The 20,303-nt window shown below is 34.3% G+C and overlaps 4 protein-coding genes across 4 annotated transcripts; 1 reads left to right on the top strand and 3 right to left on the bottom strand.

The window, feature by feature from the left end:
* Positions 1 to 8,321: 8,321 nt before the first annotated feature.
* Positions 8,322 to 10,756, top strand: LOC141670466 (phosphoenolpyruvate/phosphate translocator 2, chloroplastic-like). Its single transcript, XM_074476331.1, has 9 exons — positions 8,322 to 8,754; positions 8,847 to 8,969; positions 9,152 to 9,304; positions 9,400 to 9,485; positions 9,584 to 9,668; positions 9,822 to 9,944; positions 10,122 to 10,199; positions 10,354 to 10,483; positions 10,582 to 10,756. The coding sequence occupies exons 1-9, from the start codon at positions 8,380 to 8,382 to the stop codon at positions 10,656 to 10,658; spliced, it is 1,230 nt and encodes a 409-aa protein (XP_074332432.1). The 5' UTR covers positions 8,322 to 8,379; the 3' UTR covers positions 10,659 to 10,756.
* Positions 10,757 to 10,837: 81 nt separating this feature from the next.
* On the bottom strand, positions 10,838 to 12,959 carry LOC141670465 (uncharacterized). Its single transcript, XM_074476330.1, has 2 exons — positions 11,757 to 12,959; positions 10,838 to 11,424 (listed from the first exon to the last, which is right to left on the bottom strand). The coding sequence occupies exons 1-2, from the start codon at positions 12,804 to 12,806 to the stop codon at positions 11,032 to 11,034; spliced, it is 1,443 nt and encodes a 480-aa protein (XP_074332431.1). The 5' UTR covers positions 12,807 to 12,959; the 3' UTR covers positions 10,838 to 11,031.
* A 1,929-nt stretch (positions 12,960 to 14,888) lies between these two features.
* On the bottom strand, positions 14,889 to 17,345 carry LOC141672655 (uncharacterized). Its single transcript, XM_074479301.1, has 2 exons — positions 15,845 to 17,345; positions 14,889 to 15,400 (listed from the first exon to the last, which is right to left on the bottom strand). Exons 1-2 carry the CDS (start codon positions 16,967 to 16,969, stop codon positions 15,008 to 15,010), a joined length of 1,518 nt encoding a protein of 505 aa, XP_074335402.1. The 5' UTR covers positions 16,970 to 17,345; the 3' UTR covers positions 14,889 to 15,007.
* Positions 17,346 to 17,570: 225 nt separating this feature from the next.
* LOC141670583 (uncharacterized) lies at positions 17,571 to 20,039 on the bottom strand. Its single transcript, XM_074476514.1, has 2 exons — positions 18,917 to 20,039; positions 17,571 to 18,070 (listed from the first exon to the last, which is right to left on the bottom strand). The coding sequence occupies exons 1-2, from the start codon at positions 19,970 to 19,972 to the stop codon at positions 17,678 to 17,680; spliced, it is 1,449 nt and encodes a 482-aa protein (XP_074332615.1). The 5' UTR covers positions 19,973 to 20,039; the 3' UTR covers positions 17,571 to 17,677.
* Between the last annotated feature and the right edge of the window lie 264 nt (positions 20,040 to 20,303).

The following is a 20,303-nucleotide window of genomic DNA, read 5'->3' as shown; positions in this document are numbered from 1 at the left end:
CTGAAGAAAGTTAAATTTCTCAATCTCTGAAAGACAACAGCTAAGGCAAATGGAGGAAGATTTCAAAAAATCCATGAAGACAGTAAATGTTGATATTGCTGTAATTTCTCAAGTACTTTATGAAGATGATCCTTCTAACAGACCAACCAGAGGTATAGTTATAAGGGAAATCAGTCAAGCAGAAGATCTCAGATCACAAGCTACAGTAACTGTTGACTTGAAGCTTAAAAGAAAAGAGAAGATATGAGAGAAGTCAAAGTTTTCAAAGTCTAAAGTCAAAGCTGTTGTTGAAAAGAAAAAAAAAATTTACTTGAAGCAGAAATCATCCAAGCTGGTCAAAGAAGGAATATTTCTGAAAGCATTCTGAGCTGAGAAAGTGGAATTAACCTCTGACATTGCTCAAGTTAAAGAAGCGGTTCAGGATGAAGAGTAAAGTCTGATATTCACTGAAGCAAGACTGAATATGCATACTTGATTCGTGTATTTAGATAGTTTTGACATCATCAATTGGAACTTGTCCATAATTCCATAATGAACAAGTTGGGGGAGATTGTTAGGAGCAATTGATGATATCAAACCGAAACTATCAGAAGCATCAACGGATGATGACTACAAGCATCGACGGATGATGACTACAAGCATCGACAGATGATGATGACATCGATGGATGTTGATAATCGACGGATAATGATATCAACGGATGATGATGTCAACGGATGATGAAATCAGTATTTGTCACATCAGTTGATCTTTGAGTAGGAAAAGGAAATAGGAACTCAAGTCGGTGAAGGACTTTATCTCAGAAGCAATTGTATAGGTTTACTTTTTGTTAATAGAATATGATTCCTTATACATTGGTAGTTGTGCTCTATATATAGCACAGATTAGGTTCATGCTATATGCATTGCGACATTATTATATCTTTCGCATAACTTAGCAGCTCTCAAGGATATTTGTTCATCCTTTTGAGACAGTACGATTGTCATAAGTTTTATCAGTTAATATAAAAACTGTTGATTCTGCTGAAGCTTTGTCAAGTTGATTGTATTAACTGTATTCACCCCCCCTCTATAGTTGATCAAGGGCCTAACAACACCTCTTCTGGTACTTTAAAAAAATAAAACATTCAATCCAAGTACGTTCTTTAACTTAACAATTCTTCTATTAATAATACTCGGATTCCTTTCACGAACCGTTGATGCCTAGTGCAACTGGTCTGGTTCACATACGACTAACTTTGATTCAGGTTTTCATATTATAGCCTTAATTACGTTGTTAAACTTGCAACAACTTTATCGCTTCGAACAATGACTATCAATAAATGAATGTACTTTCATTGGAATCTTTTCTGGTACTCAGAAAACTTCTTTATTGCTACTACAATCTTGATTATTTTATTCACTATTCTTCACTGACGCTTGAACGTATAAATGAACCCATTTTAATGAGTATAACTTCAAGATTGCAGCTATCTTATTTAACCTTTGTATTTACCCTGTCTTCAATTCTTCAAATTTCTATGATTCGGACACTGTCTATCTCCAATCAATGCTAATACACAAATTTCTTTTGGTGGCACTTTTTTACTGAATCTTTAACACTTCTGAAATCCTGAAAGTCTCCAAACCTTATTCTTCACTGAGACATGAACATATTAATGAACTTCTTTCAGTGACCTGTAAACAGACTTCAAAACTTCTCCTAATGTTTTGATTCTTTTTATTTGCCTTGTCTTCATTTCTTCCTGATTTCTTGTGTAGACGTAGTATTATTTACTTGTCCTGTTCTAGTATGAGTTATCACGTCTACTGTTCATACAGTTTCGCAATCTCACCAATATTAGTTGACCGAAATAGGCTTCGACCCAAGTAAAGAAAATCCCCATTACTCGGTCAACATCGTGGTCAAAATCACCAAGATTCCTGACCAAAATAGGCTTCAACCAGAATGAAGAATAGCCCCATATTTTTTTCCGAATTATGATTAAAATGACCAAAATACTAGGTGTGTACACACCTAATTTTCTTCGACCTAGGAGCCAATCCCGAATTTAGGTTATAGGGCTCAGGACCCCTTTATATAAACTCTATACACACACACACATACATATATATATATATATATATATAATTTTAGTAATAAGTATAAAAAAGAAAATGTATTATCAATAATATTAATAATAAAATCCGTGTTGAACTACATTCGAGCAAAATTTTATTTGAACAGGTCATCCCTGATTTGGGGTCAATATTACTCTAAATATTAAATAAAATGATTATAATTTTTTAATAATAATATTAAAAATAAAAGAAAGAAGTCTCCTCCTTAAAAAAGAGACAGAAGTCTAAAAATGAAATAAAATTATGTTCAATCGAAATTCCAATCGGAATTGTGTGGAAAGCCTGACCCCAAACAACCACAAGCAAAAATGATTAACGACCATAATTTGACCACAAATCTCTGATCGTAACATTCGAAGAGAATACCTGGCCGAAAATACCCGGCCAAAGTGCACCTTGTACTACAAGTTGTACGAACTTCATACAATGGCCCCGTAAATAGTTACCAAAAACTGACTAGATATGCTCGTGTGTTCTAAAATTATATTTTTGATTAAAGACTTAATTGCACGAAAATGGTATGAGTTATAATTGTTTTGCACAAAAATGACTAATATATAATAATAGGCACCCGTATGACTCATGTATAATTTTCTTGTCACCGGATTGCATTTCGTTAGTTATCTTTAATGGACGTTAGGGTTTTCATAAATTAAAGATGTAATTGCACGAAGATGGCCTAACTATAATATTTTTGCACAAAAATGATCAATCAAGGAATTAAAAATTAAAGATCATTTATAAAATAAATCAATCACGAAATTAAAAACCAAATAGCATCTACAAATTAGGAGAAAAAACTTGTTTTTTTATAAAGGTAAACGACTTTCCTTTTCTACATTTTCGGGAGAGAGCCAAGACGGAAAACAGTACCTTAATTTATATTTCTGAGACAGAGCCAAGACGGAAAATAATAAATCATATTTCAAACATAAGCATTCAGAAGTATATTAAACTTGACGCCTTAATCTTCATCTTCTTTGTCTCCATCTCCGCCACTAGTTTTTTTTTAAAACTACCTTATGGTTCCTTCGTAAGTGAGAAGTCAATATGCTTATGGTAATACAGTTTCACCATAAACGAGTGAACATTCATCACTTGCCTTCCAAAATTGTAGTATCCACATAAAATAAGTGTTAAAAACATGTATATCAGCCATTTCTTACTTAAAATTATGTAATTTCTTATATTCGTGTACAGTCCGATAACATGGGAAAAATTATTAAGGATACTAATGAAGAATACTAATGTACCAACATATTATAAATCCAAATACCATATCAAATTATAGGATTCAATTTTTTATGCTAGGCAACATGTAGAAGTGATAGTTAGAGAGTATCAAAATTTCACGTCTTAGGAACGAGATAACTCATATAAAATTAGTCCATTTTAATAAACAGTATAAGCTAATGAGTATGATGTAAAGAAACACCAAAATATTTCAATATAAAGCCAACATAGATAGATTAAACTAAAGAGAGACTTTGAAATTATACAGAAAAAAGCAAAGAAATATACACAGTCATGCACTCGACTTCACAGAAGATATCAGCAAAATCGTTCTTTTCTTCGAGTCTGGGACAAAACTTTAGAAAGATTTGTAATTGCTCAATTCCGTGATTGTTTTGATTTGTAGATACTCTTTGATTTTTAATTCTTTGATAGACCATTTTTGTGCAAAAAAATTATAATTTAGACCTTATTCGTGCAATTACATCTTTAGTTTAAAAAAAATCTTAACGTCCGTTAAAAATAACTAACGGAATGCAATCAGTTGGCAAAAAAATTATACATGAGTCATACGGATATCTATTATTATATATTGGTCATTTTTGTGCAAAACAATTATAACTCATGCCATCTTCGTGCAATTAAGTCTTGATTAAATGTTCAAAAATATATATAGTAAAATATTTGATTCCATAAAATTTATGAAAGTTAAAAAATTTTCGTAAAATTATAAGAATTTAGATCTCATAAATTTTTAAAATTTTAAAAAAAAACCTAATTTTTTTAGAAAAATGACAAAAAGTTGGAAATAACTATGAAAATTATTTATTGACTGTTGAAAAATGGGAAATAATTTGAAAAATTATTTTAATGCCTTAAAGCACAATAAAATCTTTTTGAAAAATATCCAGAAATTAAGAAAAATACATGTTGCTAAAGGAAAATTTCTAAATTATTATAAGAAAAATAAAAATCATCTGTTAGTACTGAAAAATTTCTAAAATGTTTTTTTTTCAAATACTCGTTGGTACAAAAAAATCCTAAAATTTTAGGAAAAATAAAAATATCCGTTGATACAAAATTATTCATAAAATAGTAGGAAAAATTACGAAATTACCCGTGGGTATAAGAAAATTGCTAAAATATTAGAAAAAAACCCGTGAGTACGAGAAAATTCCTACAATATGAAAAAAAAATATAGAAACATATAGAAAAATTATTAAAAAAATTCCAAGAGAATAAGAACACGATTTCGAGTAAGTCCAATTATTATAAATTTGTAGGTTACTCTATATTTTATGCTAAAAATGATAACCAGAAAAGGGTACAAGTTGACGTAACTTCTAATAAAGCTCAAAAAGGTTTTCAAAAATTTGGGGGCAAATAATATGGGTCAAAAATAACTTTAGGCACATAATTAATGTTACATTGCCCAGGCTGGTCTAAGAGCATATGCACCGCAACAATGTTTTTAGTTGATTCATTGATTGTATTAATGAATTGATAGAGTAATCACATGTACCCCATATTATATTGAACCATCAATTGTTAAAGGAACTTTGATTCATCAATACAAACTTTAATAATTAAAGGAGTAACTGATGGGCATCAGTTGATGGGGCCCGCCTCATTTACATAATTAAAGTAGGTAAAATAATCAGACAGCTACAACGGCTACCAACAGTAATATTAACGTTTAGATATATAACGTTCTAATTATTAACGGTAATATTTTTACTTATAAATATGACCTCTTTTGTATTCATTTTTTACATAAAATTTTATAGTACTCATATTCTTAACTTTTCAATCTCATTTTCTTTCATATTTTTATACATATTATAGGTACTAATTGGCTCCCTTCAGAAGATTTACAATTATGTGTTTCGTGGGCTCGACAATCTGTTGATCCGATCACTGGTCGATATTCAAACAGAAATAATTTATGGGGGCGAATTCATGAGAATTATGCAAAAAATTGGTGTGGCACTCCCGAGAATCCTCATGCCGAACCTCGTTCAAAAGTTGCTCTTGACTCACACTGGACACCGTTGAAGAGAGCACTAAAAAAATGGCAGTGTGCCAAAAATCATGCTAGTAGACATTGTGCAAGCGGAACCAATTTGGTGGATGAGGTAAGAATTTTTTATTATTATTTTAGTATGTTATATATTATTTGTTTGCTAACTTAATATGCATAATTTGTCATTTTATTTAGACAACTCAAGCTCAAGGATTATATTTTAAGGAGATGAATAAGCCATTTGACAAATGAGAATGTTATGAAGCAGCTGCAGCACATCCTCAATTTGTAGACGTTCACACAAGTTCTCCTCCATTTCAACGAAACTTTCCAACATAAATGAAATCACCAATTAATTTGAATACTGATGATTGTGTTGATGAAGAAGGTTTCACGACTCCAGATTCTAATCAACAAACAGAAAGTCCGTCTAGTCCGGTTAGACCGTCGGGAGTAAAAGCGTCCAAACATGCAAAAAAGAAAGGAAAACAAGCTATGACCAAAAAAGAAGAGATGTCTATATCTATTTTTAGTAATATGCAATGTAACCAAAAACAACTTGTAGAGGCCAACATCAAAAGAGATGAAGAAACCCTACAAATGTCGAGGGAGATCTTAGAACTTGAGAAACGAAAAGAAGCAAGGCAGACAAAGGCTATCGAGAGGAAATAATCTTCCATGAGATTTTTTCCTCTCGATAGCCTTTGTCTATGATGATTGGGAGATTTGCCAGGCCATGAGCCGCGTCCTTCTGCTTCATCTGAAGTATCGATGAAGTCCATCACCATTGCCGCTTCGGTCACTATGGTATTCATGATTTCAGACTCTTATTGACTGTGTTGTTGCCTCTGACTCAACAATCTTTTCAATGCATTCATTACGATACAAATTTGTAGTGATTTTGAGATACTACAATCAGAAGATTATGATATTATTTATGGACAATTTTTTTATCTACAAATTTAGATCAAGACACATGTCATTACGTGATTCAACAAAAATCTTATCAAAAATCTAAATTTATCCACAATCTTATCAAAAATTAAAATTTATCCAACAATCTATGATTGGATATTATTGTGGGACCATTAAATAATAGAAATAAATTTAAATTATGATATAAAATATAATTATTTATTTGATGAATAGTAACCAATGAATTGATGGAGTTGTATGGGTGCATAAAAAGTAACAAAAACGATTAACTTATCATGAATAGTAATCAACTCCATCAATTCAATCTATGAATTGATGAATCAAAGGGACTCATGGGTGCATATGCTCTAATAAAGAGGTCCGGTAATCCCTATTTATTTATTAATTTTGTAATTAATAAATAGGCTAATTAAACTATCTAGTAAATCTGCCCAAGGACATACTTCTATAACAAGTAGCCGCAATTTACGAGGAATATGATTCCCACATTGTAGGTAGGTCTGCAAATCTCCTAAACTTAGGCCCCCTTTGATGTAGCTTTTTACTGAAAAACTGTCAGAATGGTGTTTGGTAAATCCTAAAAGTTGTTGTCTGGAAAAACGCTTTTGGTCTAAAAGCTGTTGTTAGCAAAAGTATGTCCCCCATATTTTTGGAAAAAGCTGTTTTCAGCTTTTGCAGAAAATAGTTATCAGTTTTACTATCAACCTTCTTAAAAATATTATTTGTATATATTATATCTCAAAATATGCATAAATTAAAAAAAATTACCAAACAGTCATCTAATTTTTTCTTACAGCACTTTTTCTCACATCACAGCAGTTTTCAACAGCACTCCCAAACAAAGCCTTAAGCTAATTTTTAGAATCTTAACGTCTTGCCCAAATCTCCTAAACCTAAGCTAATTCTTATAATCTCAACGTCCCGTGGAGAACCATCTTATATGAGTCCGTGGAGAACCATTATTTTTAATATAGAATCTCATCACAAATTGTTAAATTTTATTTTAAAAATATAAAATTCGATGTTAATCTAGAATAAATATAATAAAAAATTTAACAATTAAAATTTGATAAAATTACTTGATTTTAAATTTAATTTTATAATGGAATAATTTTTAATAATTGTGATTCTACTGTAATTTTGCTATAAAACCAATTTAAATTTTTTTAATAATTTCAATGATTTTTTTAATAAAAAATTGTGTAACTTCAATTTTTAACTCGATAATTAAAATTTAAAACTATATATGATGAAAAATAAAATAAATTATATATTTTATATTTTTTAAATAATGATTTACCACGATTCTCTATATAAGAGGGTACTTCATGGAGTGCTATATATATATAAATATATTGTAAAGAATTACCCATATTTTTATGTGTATGTAAATGCAGGAAAAAAACTTTAAAAAGATTAAAATGTTGATTTTGGATTATGGGAGTAACTATCATCTACAACAGGATTATGGGAGTAACTATCATCTACAACAAACTTTAATACAGGGGACTCGGAAGTAAAGAAAAGACGAAAGCTAATCATTTAGATGTGCAATAGTCATTTTGATGATGCAATTATTGGATTAACATGAGAAAACTAAATTCAACCTGAGTAAAGCTTACTCCTCTGTCCCATTAAATTCTATACATTACTTTTCGGCATATTTTTCAATACTCATTTAAAACATAACTCCATGATATTTTTAAAAAAATTTTTTTCTGAATAAAAGTTTCATATTTAAACTTTTATTCAAAAAAAACAATTTGAAAAAAATATTATCAAAATATACTTTATAAAAGTCTCGAAATACGTGCAAATAGTAAACGTATAGAATCGAACGGGAAGGAGGTAGTAAAATAATTATAAGCTTCTAATTTGAAGGTGACACTTGGAAAATAACTTAAAACTTAGTGTTTTAAAGTCAAAAACAAACCGCCAGGTCACCAACTATATTTGTATTTGTAGACCAATCAGAAGATGCAATGTATTATTATTAATACTGAGACTGACCACCAATTTGCAGAACAATACACACCACCCTATTCCCAGCAAAAAGTATATTCTAAAATGGGCATATTTTATGCTGCTTATTCATCAGACTCAGCTCTTTCAACTCCACTCCACAGAAATCATTCTCAAACACATCCAAACTGCTGCAGATGGACCTGTAACAAATCACTCAAACTCACTTATCCATGTAGATACAGTAGTAATATCAGTACAACAAAAGTCTCCTTTCTTTGTTCAGATATAAGCAGCAGAGAAAACTTCTTGTCATTTTCACCATCAAATTTTAACAGATTTAAGTTGAGAGCTGTTTCCGAAGAGGAAGATGAGAATGCAGCAGCGATAAAGAGCAAATGGGGCAGCAGCTTGCAACTTGTAGCTATGTTTGGAGTATGGTATTCTTTAAATATCTACTTCAACATCTTCAACAAACAGGTCTTTTTAAATGCTTCATTGGTTTCTTAACTTTTTATAATTACTACTAGTACGATTTATGATTTTTAATTAATGTTTCGTAATTCCTGCAGGTTTTAAGAGTCTTCCCCTATCCAGCAACATTAACTGCATTGCAATTTGGATGTGGGACGCTCATGGTTCTCATAATGTGGAGTTTTAATCTTCATCCAGTACCAAAGCTAAAGAGATCACAGGTTGTTTATCATATGCATTCCTAACAGTGTAGCACAAATGCATAATTTGAGCACAAAAGGATCGAGTCTCGTTGTTTATATGCATGTTACATATTTCCCAACAAAATCTGAAGTGTTGATTTTTCAAAAAAAAAAAGAATAAGTTTCCTTGTAGTTCATATATTCTTTTTGTGTGTGTTCAGGTTGTTCCGGTCCTAACACTTGGTTTATTTCATACAATTGGGAATGTGTTGACTAACATTAGTCTCGGAAAAGTTAGTGTTTCATTCACTCACACAATCAAAGCAATGGAACCCTTCTTCGCTGTTCTACTGTGTGTACTTTTTTTGGGGCAGGTTTGTGTTCATTTCCTATTTCAGTGAAAATGTTTTAGAATCTTTAGTAGTAGAAACCATTTGACTTGAAGATTTTATCAACCCGCGCTTGGCAGAGACCAACAGTTTGGGTAGTTTCTTCTCTTGTGCCAATAGTAATTGGTGTGGCATTGGCATCATCCACTGAGGTTTCTTTTAACTGGTACTAAAGTCATTCCCTATCTGTTACGTTCATCCATAATACTATACCCCAAATCAACTCATTCTCGTTCCTGTTGTCTGCTCTTCTTCCGGATACAGGACAGGTTTTAGCACCGCCATGGCTTCTAATATCACTAATCAATCACGTAATGTGCTTAGCAAAAAGTTGATGATCAGTGAGGAGGTCAGTTCTTAACCTTTATCTATCTTCATAATTAGGTGTCTTTCATTAAATTGATCCATAAAATTGAAAACTATTCAACTAAAACATCCCATTTGCCTTTTTAATATAAATTTAATCATTCTGAGTGTTTTCTGCTACAAATTACGTAAACAGGATGGTCTGGACGACATCAATCTCTTCTCGATCATGACAATAATTTCTTTTATACTACTACTACCTACTGCAATCTTAACGGAGGGCATCAGGTTTACTCCTGCATACCTGCAGCAGTACACAGTAAGACTATTTATAATTCTTGTATTTGACATACAAAATTAATTTGTGTTTGTATTACATAATGTTCTTTTAACTTGGGAACAGATCAAGTAGAAACGGAACTGGAAATTTCATTGGTTTCCAACAAGTTTACTAATTTATTTCTTTTTAACTTGAATTCGTGGGGTTATCATCCAGACAAACCGAGGGTTGATTCTAAAGGATTTATGTCTGAAAGCCATTGTTAGTGGAATATGTTTCCACAGTTATCAACAGGTGACATTTTTCACAGTCATGTTTCTTTAAAATAGAATGATGAATAACGTAAGCTAAGTAGTTTAAATTATTAGAAAATTTTACGGAGAATTGAGCATGTATTAGGAGAGAAGTTGTTTAATTGTTCATTCACTCTGAAATATTTATGTGGCAGATTTCATACATGATACTGCACAAGGTATCAGCCGTGACACACGCAGTGGCAAATTGTGTGAAAAGAGTGGTATTGATAGTTGCATCAGTTCTATTCTTCCAAACACCTGTTTCTCCTGTAAATGCCCTAGGTAAATTAATTCCCCTTCCCCTGGATCTATCTATCTATATCTTTGAACTGTACTTTATTCGAAAATGTTATTATTTTAAATACCTCTTGAATTTTCAGGAACGACTTTGGCATTAGCTGGTGTCTTCATGTACTCCAGAGCAAAGCAGATGAAGCCAAATCCAAAGATTGCATGACTTTGTAATCCGATTAACAATTGAAATCATTATCTTACTTGGTGTTTACAGGATAATTTGGAGTAATCCAATGTCAATTACATATTGGTTTGATTTAAGACCTGGTAATTAGTAGGCAGCATGCCTCATTATGGTTCCATGCAAGATGAATGTAGTAATAATGGTAGCAGTTATCTAAATTGAGATGTGAAAGTGAATTTTCAATAAATTGCTAACATGAAAGTCGGTATAAAATTGATGCGAATACGAATAAAAAGACAGCAGCAACGTATCCAGAAGCAAAAATACACATAAATTACACCGATATAATTTTAATTGCCATTTCTCTGTGTCAAAGCCTAGTATGTTAAAAGCATCTACATGCAAACAATAATCAGGCACAAATACATGGATGACTATTTCTTAATATCTCTTGTGACGCCTCCTCTGTTTTCTTACTCTTCACTTCATTTAGAACATTTCTCCCCCATTCTGCTAATTGAGTTTCATTGTAACCAATTTTTCCATCCTTGTAAATAGACATGCAACGTCGATCATCCTCAGAATAAGGACAATGATCGCCATCAGGATCGCGCCACGCTCCCTGGTATTTCATCCCAGACCGGCTAGCCATCATTTTGTATACAAATTGGCCGAAGCCAGCTAGTTTTAACCAGCCTTTGGGGTAGAATTCCATAACACTGCTGTTTTTATCCATCAGGAACAAGTTAGTTAATTGAGCTCCATGTGGTGATATCAAAATATCTGTTGACCTCATTAGCTGAACCTGCAACATCATAAGCAATATAACCAATTGATTAATGATTTTATAGTCTAGAATTCATAGGCAAGTTTTTTAGTCGATTATTTTGCACAAGTTTCTGACTGGAAGCAGTTAGTCGGAATGTGGAACCGACGTGGATTTTGAAGATGAAGATTGTTTTCAACAGTTTTGTAAAATAAGTAACATCATTAACTTAAAGTAGAAGAAAGAGAAATTGCACATGTAAAACTTGGAATGTTATCTGTAGTTCAAATGGAATCAGATATTCTCGGCATCCAAAGGTACATGTGCTACACAAGATCCTTTCAATTCAAGTTACAAAAATAAAATCTTACCTGTTCACAAAAAGTGAGATTATCAGAGTGAGCAACCATTATCCGGCAACCCTCCACCTTCTGGCACTCCCCACTGAAAATTCGAACCATCTCTGATTCGTTCCGGAAAGACCTTGCCCCTGTTCTCATTAATAGTGTCATTCCAATTTTACCTTTAGTGTTACCTTCAAAGCTCACATTACAATGGACCCTAGCTTTGCACCTAACGAGATCATAAACTTGCATTATATTTTCTCCAGACATTCCTCCTTCATCATGCCTCATGACAACAGCCTTTTCAAAACAAATCGGTTCATCATCACCAATATCTTCAAATGTTTGAATTTTTATGGTTCCAGAATATGTGGCCTCCATTAAGTTCTTCAACCACCTTCCCATCTGATATCTAAGTTCTCCTTGGTGATACAATATCCACCTTGATGGAGTAGCACACTCATTCTTAATTTTCCATGCAACAAATGGTACCATAGCTGCTAGCCCATGCCATAAATTATCATGACTGTAATGACTGCTTGATATAAAAGTAAGACCTTCCATGAGAGTAGCATTTCTTGGTAATGCCTCTGGCCATGCTAGTCCATATGAGTTCCATGCACCGTCATGATTATCGTGACCTTTTATGCACAGTAGTCTGCCTTTTGAGGAATTGGAAGGGAATTGTTGGTATTGAACTTCGCCTATTTCATGTGTGTCATACATGGAGCTCATGAACCATGTGTGACCTTCTTTGGCTGCATGTGCATACCGGAGGTCCTTTAGGGGAAGAAATGTTACGCTTTCTTTGAGCTTGAAATCTAGCTGGTTGGTGCAATTCTTTACTGTTACCGCTGTGTTGATGATCAGATTTTTCCAGTTTTGGAATAAATTCCATGTAGAGGAAGATGGCACCGAGTCCGGAGGAGATAATTGGATTGAAAGGGACTGCATTTGGAAGAGAACAATGAGGGTGACACATGTAACCAGAAGGTAAATTGAAAATTTAGGGGAGGTGAGCGAGGGAGGACTTCGGGGTTTTCTTGCAAGTACTTCAGGGGATAATGATTTTGTCATGGTATTTACAATTTGAAAGGTAGGATAATTTACGGAGATTTTAAAAACTTAGGTATGTATCATCTGTGGAATCTTGAGATCTGTGTTCTTAAATGATTCCTAATGCCTAACATTAAAAAAAGTTAGCGGGAAGACTTCAAATGCAGAAAGAGAAGTTAGATTGCTTAGAAGGCAACTACAAAAGACGAAGCTTTAGAAAATCACAACCAAAGGGTTTTTTTTTTTACCAGTTACTTGAAGCATACTGAATTTCTTTAACATTGTTGTAGAATGTAGGTGCTCTCTTTTCTTGTAACCAATAGAGCTAGAGTTCGCTCTGCCTCATATTAATTGGAGTTATCAAGGTGACCGATTCTGCCTCCTTCATCTGAGATTGTTATGGACCGTTTATAACATGAAATTCTGATACCAATTGTTGGGCTTGCTGTTTTGGGCACCTCCCAAAAGGCCTCATACTAATTGGAGTTATCTGGCTGCTTATATTCTAGCAAACTGCCCCTCCCACAAACGATGTGGACAACTCCTAACATAATTTGCAGTGTGCGTTGCTTATGAACCAAGAAGATTGTAATGCAGATTAGTCAACGCTTGCCTTTGGATCTGAACCAACATTGAACTACAAGTTTAATCAATCACATGAATTGCTGATAAAAGTGACAAGTACAACTTAAAACTGAAGCTACTTCAGTATTACTTGTACATTGGGATCATATTTGCAGTAAGAATTCATCCGTGTCCAAGTCTAAGTACCAGGCAGTGCTGATAACTGTCAAGTTCCCATTTATGCAGGCAGGGCGTAAAAGTTCTGTTAGGCGAACACCTGACAGTTTTGAAGAAAACAATCATAATTAGATATTTGTAGAACAATAGCAGAAAGCTCAATTTAAGTCTTATTTCAGATTATGGCAAAAATGTAGGGGAAAGATAGCTAAAGAATTTGATCCAAGAATTGGAACCATATAGTTTGCTACATCATTCTGTTTCTTTAATTCTTCTCCAGGTCGACAAGTTATCCAAATGAGTGAAAAAAAAATCATGTGAGTTGCAGGATAAATTCATTGTTCAGTAGTATGAAATTGAGATGAGACCTGCTCTCTCCCCTGTCCAGTATATAGTTTGTTATTTTGAAGCTGTCATACATGTAGGCGAGAAACAATATTCTTGTAAGAACTAAAGTTGATATAAGCTGTAAAAATAGTCTCATATTAATTCAACAAAGAAAAACGCATTTCATGTGTTACCAGATTCCAACTCTGCAAGTATTGTACCAAAGATAGGAAGGCATTACCTGAAATGACAAATCTATTACATCTTAATTTTTGAAACTATAAACTTCACTTCCTCCAAGTTCCAATAATTCTGAATCTATTCAAAATTGACTTGATATCGATTACAAAGTTGAAATCCGAAAGTGACAACCTTTAGTTGGCAAAAGAAAGAGTGACAACCTTGGTAATTTTTACACGTAGTATGTTCTTTTTAGCATTGCAAGACTTTTATGAGAACTGTAATGAAAGTTCAAAACAAGTCATGGAATCATAGAGCAAAGTACTCGCTTTAAAGTTAGATATAGTTTCTGGAAGTCTTGAATAGTTTCGTCGCACATATTTTACTCACACTCTAGAGTAACAGGTACACTGCAGCCCAGGGCCCGCAGGTGATGCATTGCTTACCTAAGGTTGGCATGCTTGTGAATTCATTTCCTAATTCAATCCGAATATTCTCTGCTACACAGTGTGTAAACAGGATGGCCTGGATACATCATTAAGAATGCCTCATGATTGTCTACAAGATAATTAGATAAGTAATTTCTTTTAATCCGCATTAGCCCATTAATTGTTTACCTGGTGTTTACAAGATAAGTTAGAGTCATCAATTGTTAATTACATTTTAGTTTGTTGTTAGAGTGGTAATAAATAGGTAGCATGCCTCATGATTGTTCCAAACAAGATGAATGTAACAATGGTGGCGGTTAATCTAATGTGAGGTGTGAAATTCCATTACATTCCTATTATTGTTGCTAAAATATGAACCTGATCAAATGCTGATACAAACAAAAAGAGAGCAGAAGCGTAGACTGTGTTCTATAACCAGAAGCATAAAAATAGTTGTTTCTAACCATGAAAACGAAACAAGCACATAACTACATGCAAACAATTATCATAGCATGTTTTCACTAACTCTTCAGTTATAGATAAAATTCAAGCACAGATACATTGATGACTATTTTTTATCCTCCCTTGTGATGCATCCTCCGTTTTCTTCCTCTTCACTTCATTTAGAACATTTTTCCCCCACTCAGCAAACTGAGTTTCATTGTAACCGATTTTTCCGTCCTTGTAAATGGACATGCAACGTCGATCATTCTCAGAATACGGACAATGATCGCCATTAGGATCACGCCAGGCGCCCTGGTGTTTCATCCCGGACCAGATAGTCATCCTTTTGTACACAAATTGGCCAACCCCTGCTAGGTTCAACCAGCCTTTAGGGTAGAATTCCATGACACTGCTGTTTTTATCCATCAGGAACAAGTTAGTTAGTTGAGCTCCATGTGGTGATATTAGAATATCCGTTGAACTCATTAGCTGAACCTGCAGTATCAAATTCCATTAGTAACTGTACATGTCTTCCTTCTATATGAGTACAACAATCATAGGCTAATTTTTTTAGTCAATTATTTTATGCAAATTTCTGATAAGAATTAGACAGCAGTTAGTTGGAATGTAGAATTGAGATGGATTTTGAAGATCAAGATTGTTTGGTGAACAGCTGTGTAGAAATTGCACATGTAAAACTTGAAATGTATAAAAAACAGAAGTTATGTAATTTTTCAGTGCATGATAACTAACAGATCCTCCTTTTTCATGCAACTGATGTTTTTGTCGCTAGTATACTATCTGTTATCTTTGGGTTATATAGATTTACATATCTAGACACTAATTCTCGTGTATGCAAATACTCTATCTGTAGAATGTCTGTGTGTACGAGGGAATCAATATTTTTTCAAGTTGTGGGGATGAGGAGTAAACACTGACCTGTTCACAAAAGGTGAGATTATTAGAGCGGGCAACCATTATCTGGCAACCCTCCACCTGTCGGCACTCCCCACTAAAGATCCGAACCACCTCTGATTCGTTCCGGAAAGACCTTGCTCCTGTTCTCATGAATAGTGTCATTCCAATTCTACCTTCAATATTACCATCCAAGCTCACATTACAATGAAGCCTAGCTTTGCACCTAATGAGATCATAAACTTGCATAATCTTTTCTCCAAACATTCCTCCTTCATTGTGCCTCATTACGACAGCCTTTTCAAAACAAATCGGTTGGTCATCACCAAAACCTTCAAATGATTCGATATTTAGGGTTGCAGAATATGTAGCCTCCATTAAGCTCTTCAACCAGCTACCAATTTTATATCTAAGTTCCCCCTGGTGATACAATATCCACCTTGATGGTGTAGCACAATGATTCTTAATTTTCCATGCAACAAATGGTGCCAAAGCTGATAGCCCATGCCACAAATTATCATAATTGTAATGATTGTTTGAAATAAAAGTAAGACCTTTCATGAGAGTAGCATTCCTTGGTAGACCCTCTGGCCATGCTAGTGCATATGAGTTCCATGCACCGTCATGATTATCATGACCTTTTATGCATAGCAGTCTGCCTTTTGAGGAATTGGATGGAAATTGCTGGTATTGAACTTCACCTTTTTCATGTGTGTCATACATGGAGCTCATGAACCATGTGTGACCTTCTTGCGCTGCATGCGCATAACGGAGGTCCTTTACGGGAAGAAATGTTACACTTTCTTGGAGCTTGGAAGCTACGGAATCTAGTTGGTTGGTGCAGTTCTTTAGTTCAAGGGCTGTGTTGTTGATCAGACTTTCCCAGTTTCGCAATGAATTCCAAGTAGAGGAATTTGGTGGCAAGGCCGGAGGAAAAAATGGGTTTCGAAGAAATTGGACCTGGAAGAGAAGAAAGAGGGCGACACAAGCGAGTAGAAGGTTAATTGAGAGTTTAGGGGAGTAAAATGAGAGAGGCCTATGGAGTTTTCTTGCAAGTACTTGAGGGGATTGTGGTTTAGTCATGATGTTTAAAACTTGAAAGAGTGGTGAAATATTTTGAAGATTTAAAAACTTGAAGCCATGGAACATCTTTATTTTCTTGGTTGTTTACTGCTTGCTTTCCCATGAGAGAAGTTGCAGGATCTTGGGATCTGCCTTCTTTAACTCTATCCAGACGCCTAACATTAATATAATTAGAGGGAAGAAAATATACAATCCATGGTAGTGACAATCGCCTTATCTCTGGCGTGATTAGTCGCCCCTCTCGAGAGTTTTAGTTGTGTAATCTTGGCAGTCTTCCTACCTTCTTGGCATTCACAAGATTTCTCAAGTGATCTCATGTTCCCACAACATTAGAATTACAACTCTCAACATTTTAAAAACTTCCTCCCATGGAATCTAACTTCATTTGTAGTACTCTCTGAGTCTGAATGTTCATTTATTTCTCCTAATGATGGTGATATTTACAAAACATTTTGTGGAAGTTTACAGTATGCTACAATAATAACTCGTCAATATGATTGTCATTCCACTGATGGTTATCTTGGCATTCTCGCAATCAAAATGCAGTTGCTCTTTCTTCAACCAAATTAGAATTCAGAGCTTTAACATAGCATTTACAGATGCTCTTAAAAACCAAATAGATGGTTGCGTCTCTTTGCGCATTATAGTGTATAGTGAATAAATGCAACATTTCAGCAGGACTTGACTGAGTAAGTATGAATAACATTGACAATTTAAATAGGTCTTTGTTCTATTTCTATGCCTACCATAATCATAGCATGTTTAAACAAAAATTTAAGCACACAAACATCGGTGATTATCATTTAATCTTCGTTGTGATGCCTCCTCTGTTTTCTTTCGCTTCACTTCATCCAGAACATTGCTCCCCCATTCAGCAAAAAAGGTCTCATTGTAACCAATTTTTCCATCCTTATAAAAAGACGAGAAACAACGATCATCCTCAGTATACGGACAATTTTCTCCATCAGGATCGCGCCATGCGCCCTGATATTTCATCCCAGACCAGCTACTCATCATTTTGTAAACATATTGGCCAAAGCCGGCTAGTTTTAACCAGCCTTTGGGGTAGAATTCCATAACACTGCTGTTTTTGTCCATCAGGAACAAGTTAGTTAATTGAGCTCCATGTGGTGATACCAAAATATCTGTTGACCTCATTAGCTGAACCTGCACAGTCATATTTCATTAGTAACTGTATTTGTGTGTTTCCTTGTACAAGTGTACAATGTCAATCAACTGATGTCATAGTTTACTATTATTTTGGGTAAATGTTTAGGCAATTACTTACCGCAAATTACTGATAGGACCAGGAGTAAAGATTAAGATTGTTGCGTAAAACTTAGATAGTATCAGTGTTATAGAACACAGAGGTTTAGTTCTTTTGTTCATTCCTCTTATTTTTTTTCTAAATTCTTCAAAGTGAATTATTACAAACAAAGCTTTTAATGATTAAAATTCTGATTCTAAAAAAAAGAAGTTACTGATGCGTGTGCTAAAAAGTGCTTGATAATGAACTGAACATATACTTCTTCCTCATGCAACTGATGTTTCGGTGGCTCAAAGTTACTGCTATGCCCATAAAATACTACCATCTGCTATCTCTGGGGTTACGTTGAATCGAATATCTACAAACTAATATTCGTAATTGGACCTAGTGCAGGTAATAAAGAAATTATTGGTGCTGAACAATCGTATGTTAAATATTTTGTCTGTAATGGGGACTATAAACACCGCTAGTCCCTCTGTAGCTCCGCCACTGAACATAGCTGTTCTCAGCATCCAAAATGACATGTGATGCTACACATAAACCTTTCGATTTGTGGCACAGAAGTAAAAAGTAAGGTCTTGATGATCTATATCGTGTGCAATTCATGTTACCAAAAGTCATGTTCACTTGCAGACACTAGGTTGTATAATCTTATATCAGTAAAGTCTATATATTTTTACAATGTCCTATATTTATGAGCAAATCAATAGTTTTCCAAGTTGTTGGAGTGAAGAATAAACACTGACCTGTTCACAAAAGGTGAGATTATCAGAGTGGGCAACCAGAATCTGGCAACCCTCCACCTTCAGGCATTCCTTAGTAAATATCCGAACCACCTCTGATTCGTTCCAAAAAGACCTTGCCCCTGTTCTCATGAATAGTGTCATTCCTATTCTACCTTCAATATTATCTTCCAAGCTCACATTACAATAAATCCTAGCTTTGCACCTAATGAGATCATAAGCTTGCATTATATTTTCTCCATACATTCCTCCTTCATCGTGCCTCATCACCACAGCCTTTTCAAAACAAAGCGGTTCATCATCACCAAAACCTTCAAATGTTTGAATATTTATGCTTTCAGAATATGTGGCCTCCATTAAGTTCTTCAACCAGATTCCCATTTTATATCTAGCTTCCCCCCAGTGATACAATATCCACCTTGATGGTGTAGCACACTCATTCTTAATTTTCCATGCAACAAACGGTACCATAGCTGATAGCCCATGCCATAAATTATCATGACCGTAATGACTGTTTGATATAAAAGTAAGACCTTTCATGAGAGTAGCATTTCTTGGTAATGCCTCTGGCCATGCTAGTCCATATGAGTTCCATGCACCGTCATGATTATCGTGACCTTTTATGCAAAGTAGCCTTCCTTTCGAGGAATTGGAAGGGAATTGTTGGTATTGAACTTCACCTTTTTCAGTAGTGTCATTCATGGAGCTCATGAACCATGTGTGACCTTCTTGAGCAGCATGCGCGTACCGGAGGTCCTTTAGGGGAAGAAATGTTACACTTTCTTGGAGCTTGGAATCTATGGTATCTAACCGGTCAGTGCAATTCTTTAATGTTAAGGCCTTGTTGATCAGACTTTTCCAATTTTGGAATGAATTCCATGTAGAGGAAGATGGCGCAGAGGCCGGAGGAGATAATTGTGTTGAAAGGGACTGCATTTGGAAGAGAACAATGAGAGTGACACCTGTGACTAGAAGGTAAATTAAAAGTTTAGGGGAGTAGAGCGAGGGAGGCCTTTGAAGTTTTCTTGTAAGTACCCGAGGGGATAACGATTTTGTCATGATGTCTACAATTTGGAAGGAATGAAATATTAGGGGGAAGACTTTAACACTGAAAACAGGTTTTCTTTCTTTTCAATCAGTTACGTGAAGCATGCCTGAGATTTTCTATCATTGTAGTAGTAGTAGCAGCATTGTAGAATGTAGATGCTTGTTTTCATGTAACAGTAGAGCGAGAGTTCGGATCTTTGTAGTTAATAATTGTCTAAAGATTTTAATGTTTTCAAAATTTGAGATGAATCCCTATACTTTGCAAAATGTAGAGGTTTCTGCTCTCTGTCTTTCTTTGAACCAAATAATTTAAAAATGCAAATTAGTCAACACTTACCCTTGG

This window comes from Apium graveolens, chromosome 7, assembly GCF_009905375.1.
Source record: "Apium graveolens cultivar Ventura chromosome 7, ASM990537v1, whole genome shotgun sequence".
Taxonomy (NCBI): Eukaryota; Viridiplantae; Streptophyta; class Magnoliopsida; order Apiales; family Apiaceae; genus Apium; species Apium graveolens.
This window is presented reverse-complemented; position numbering and strand designations above follow the sequence as displayed.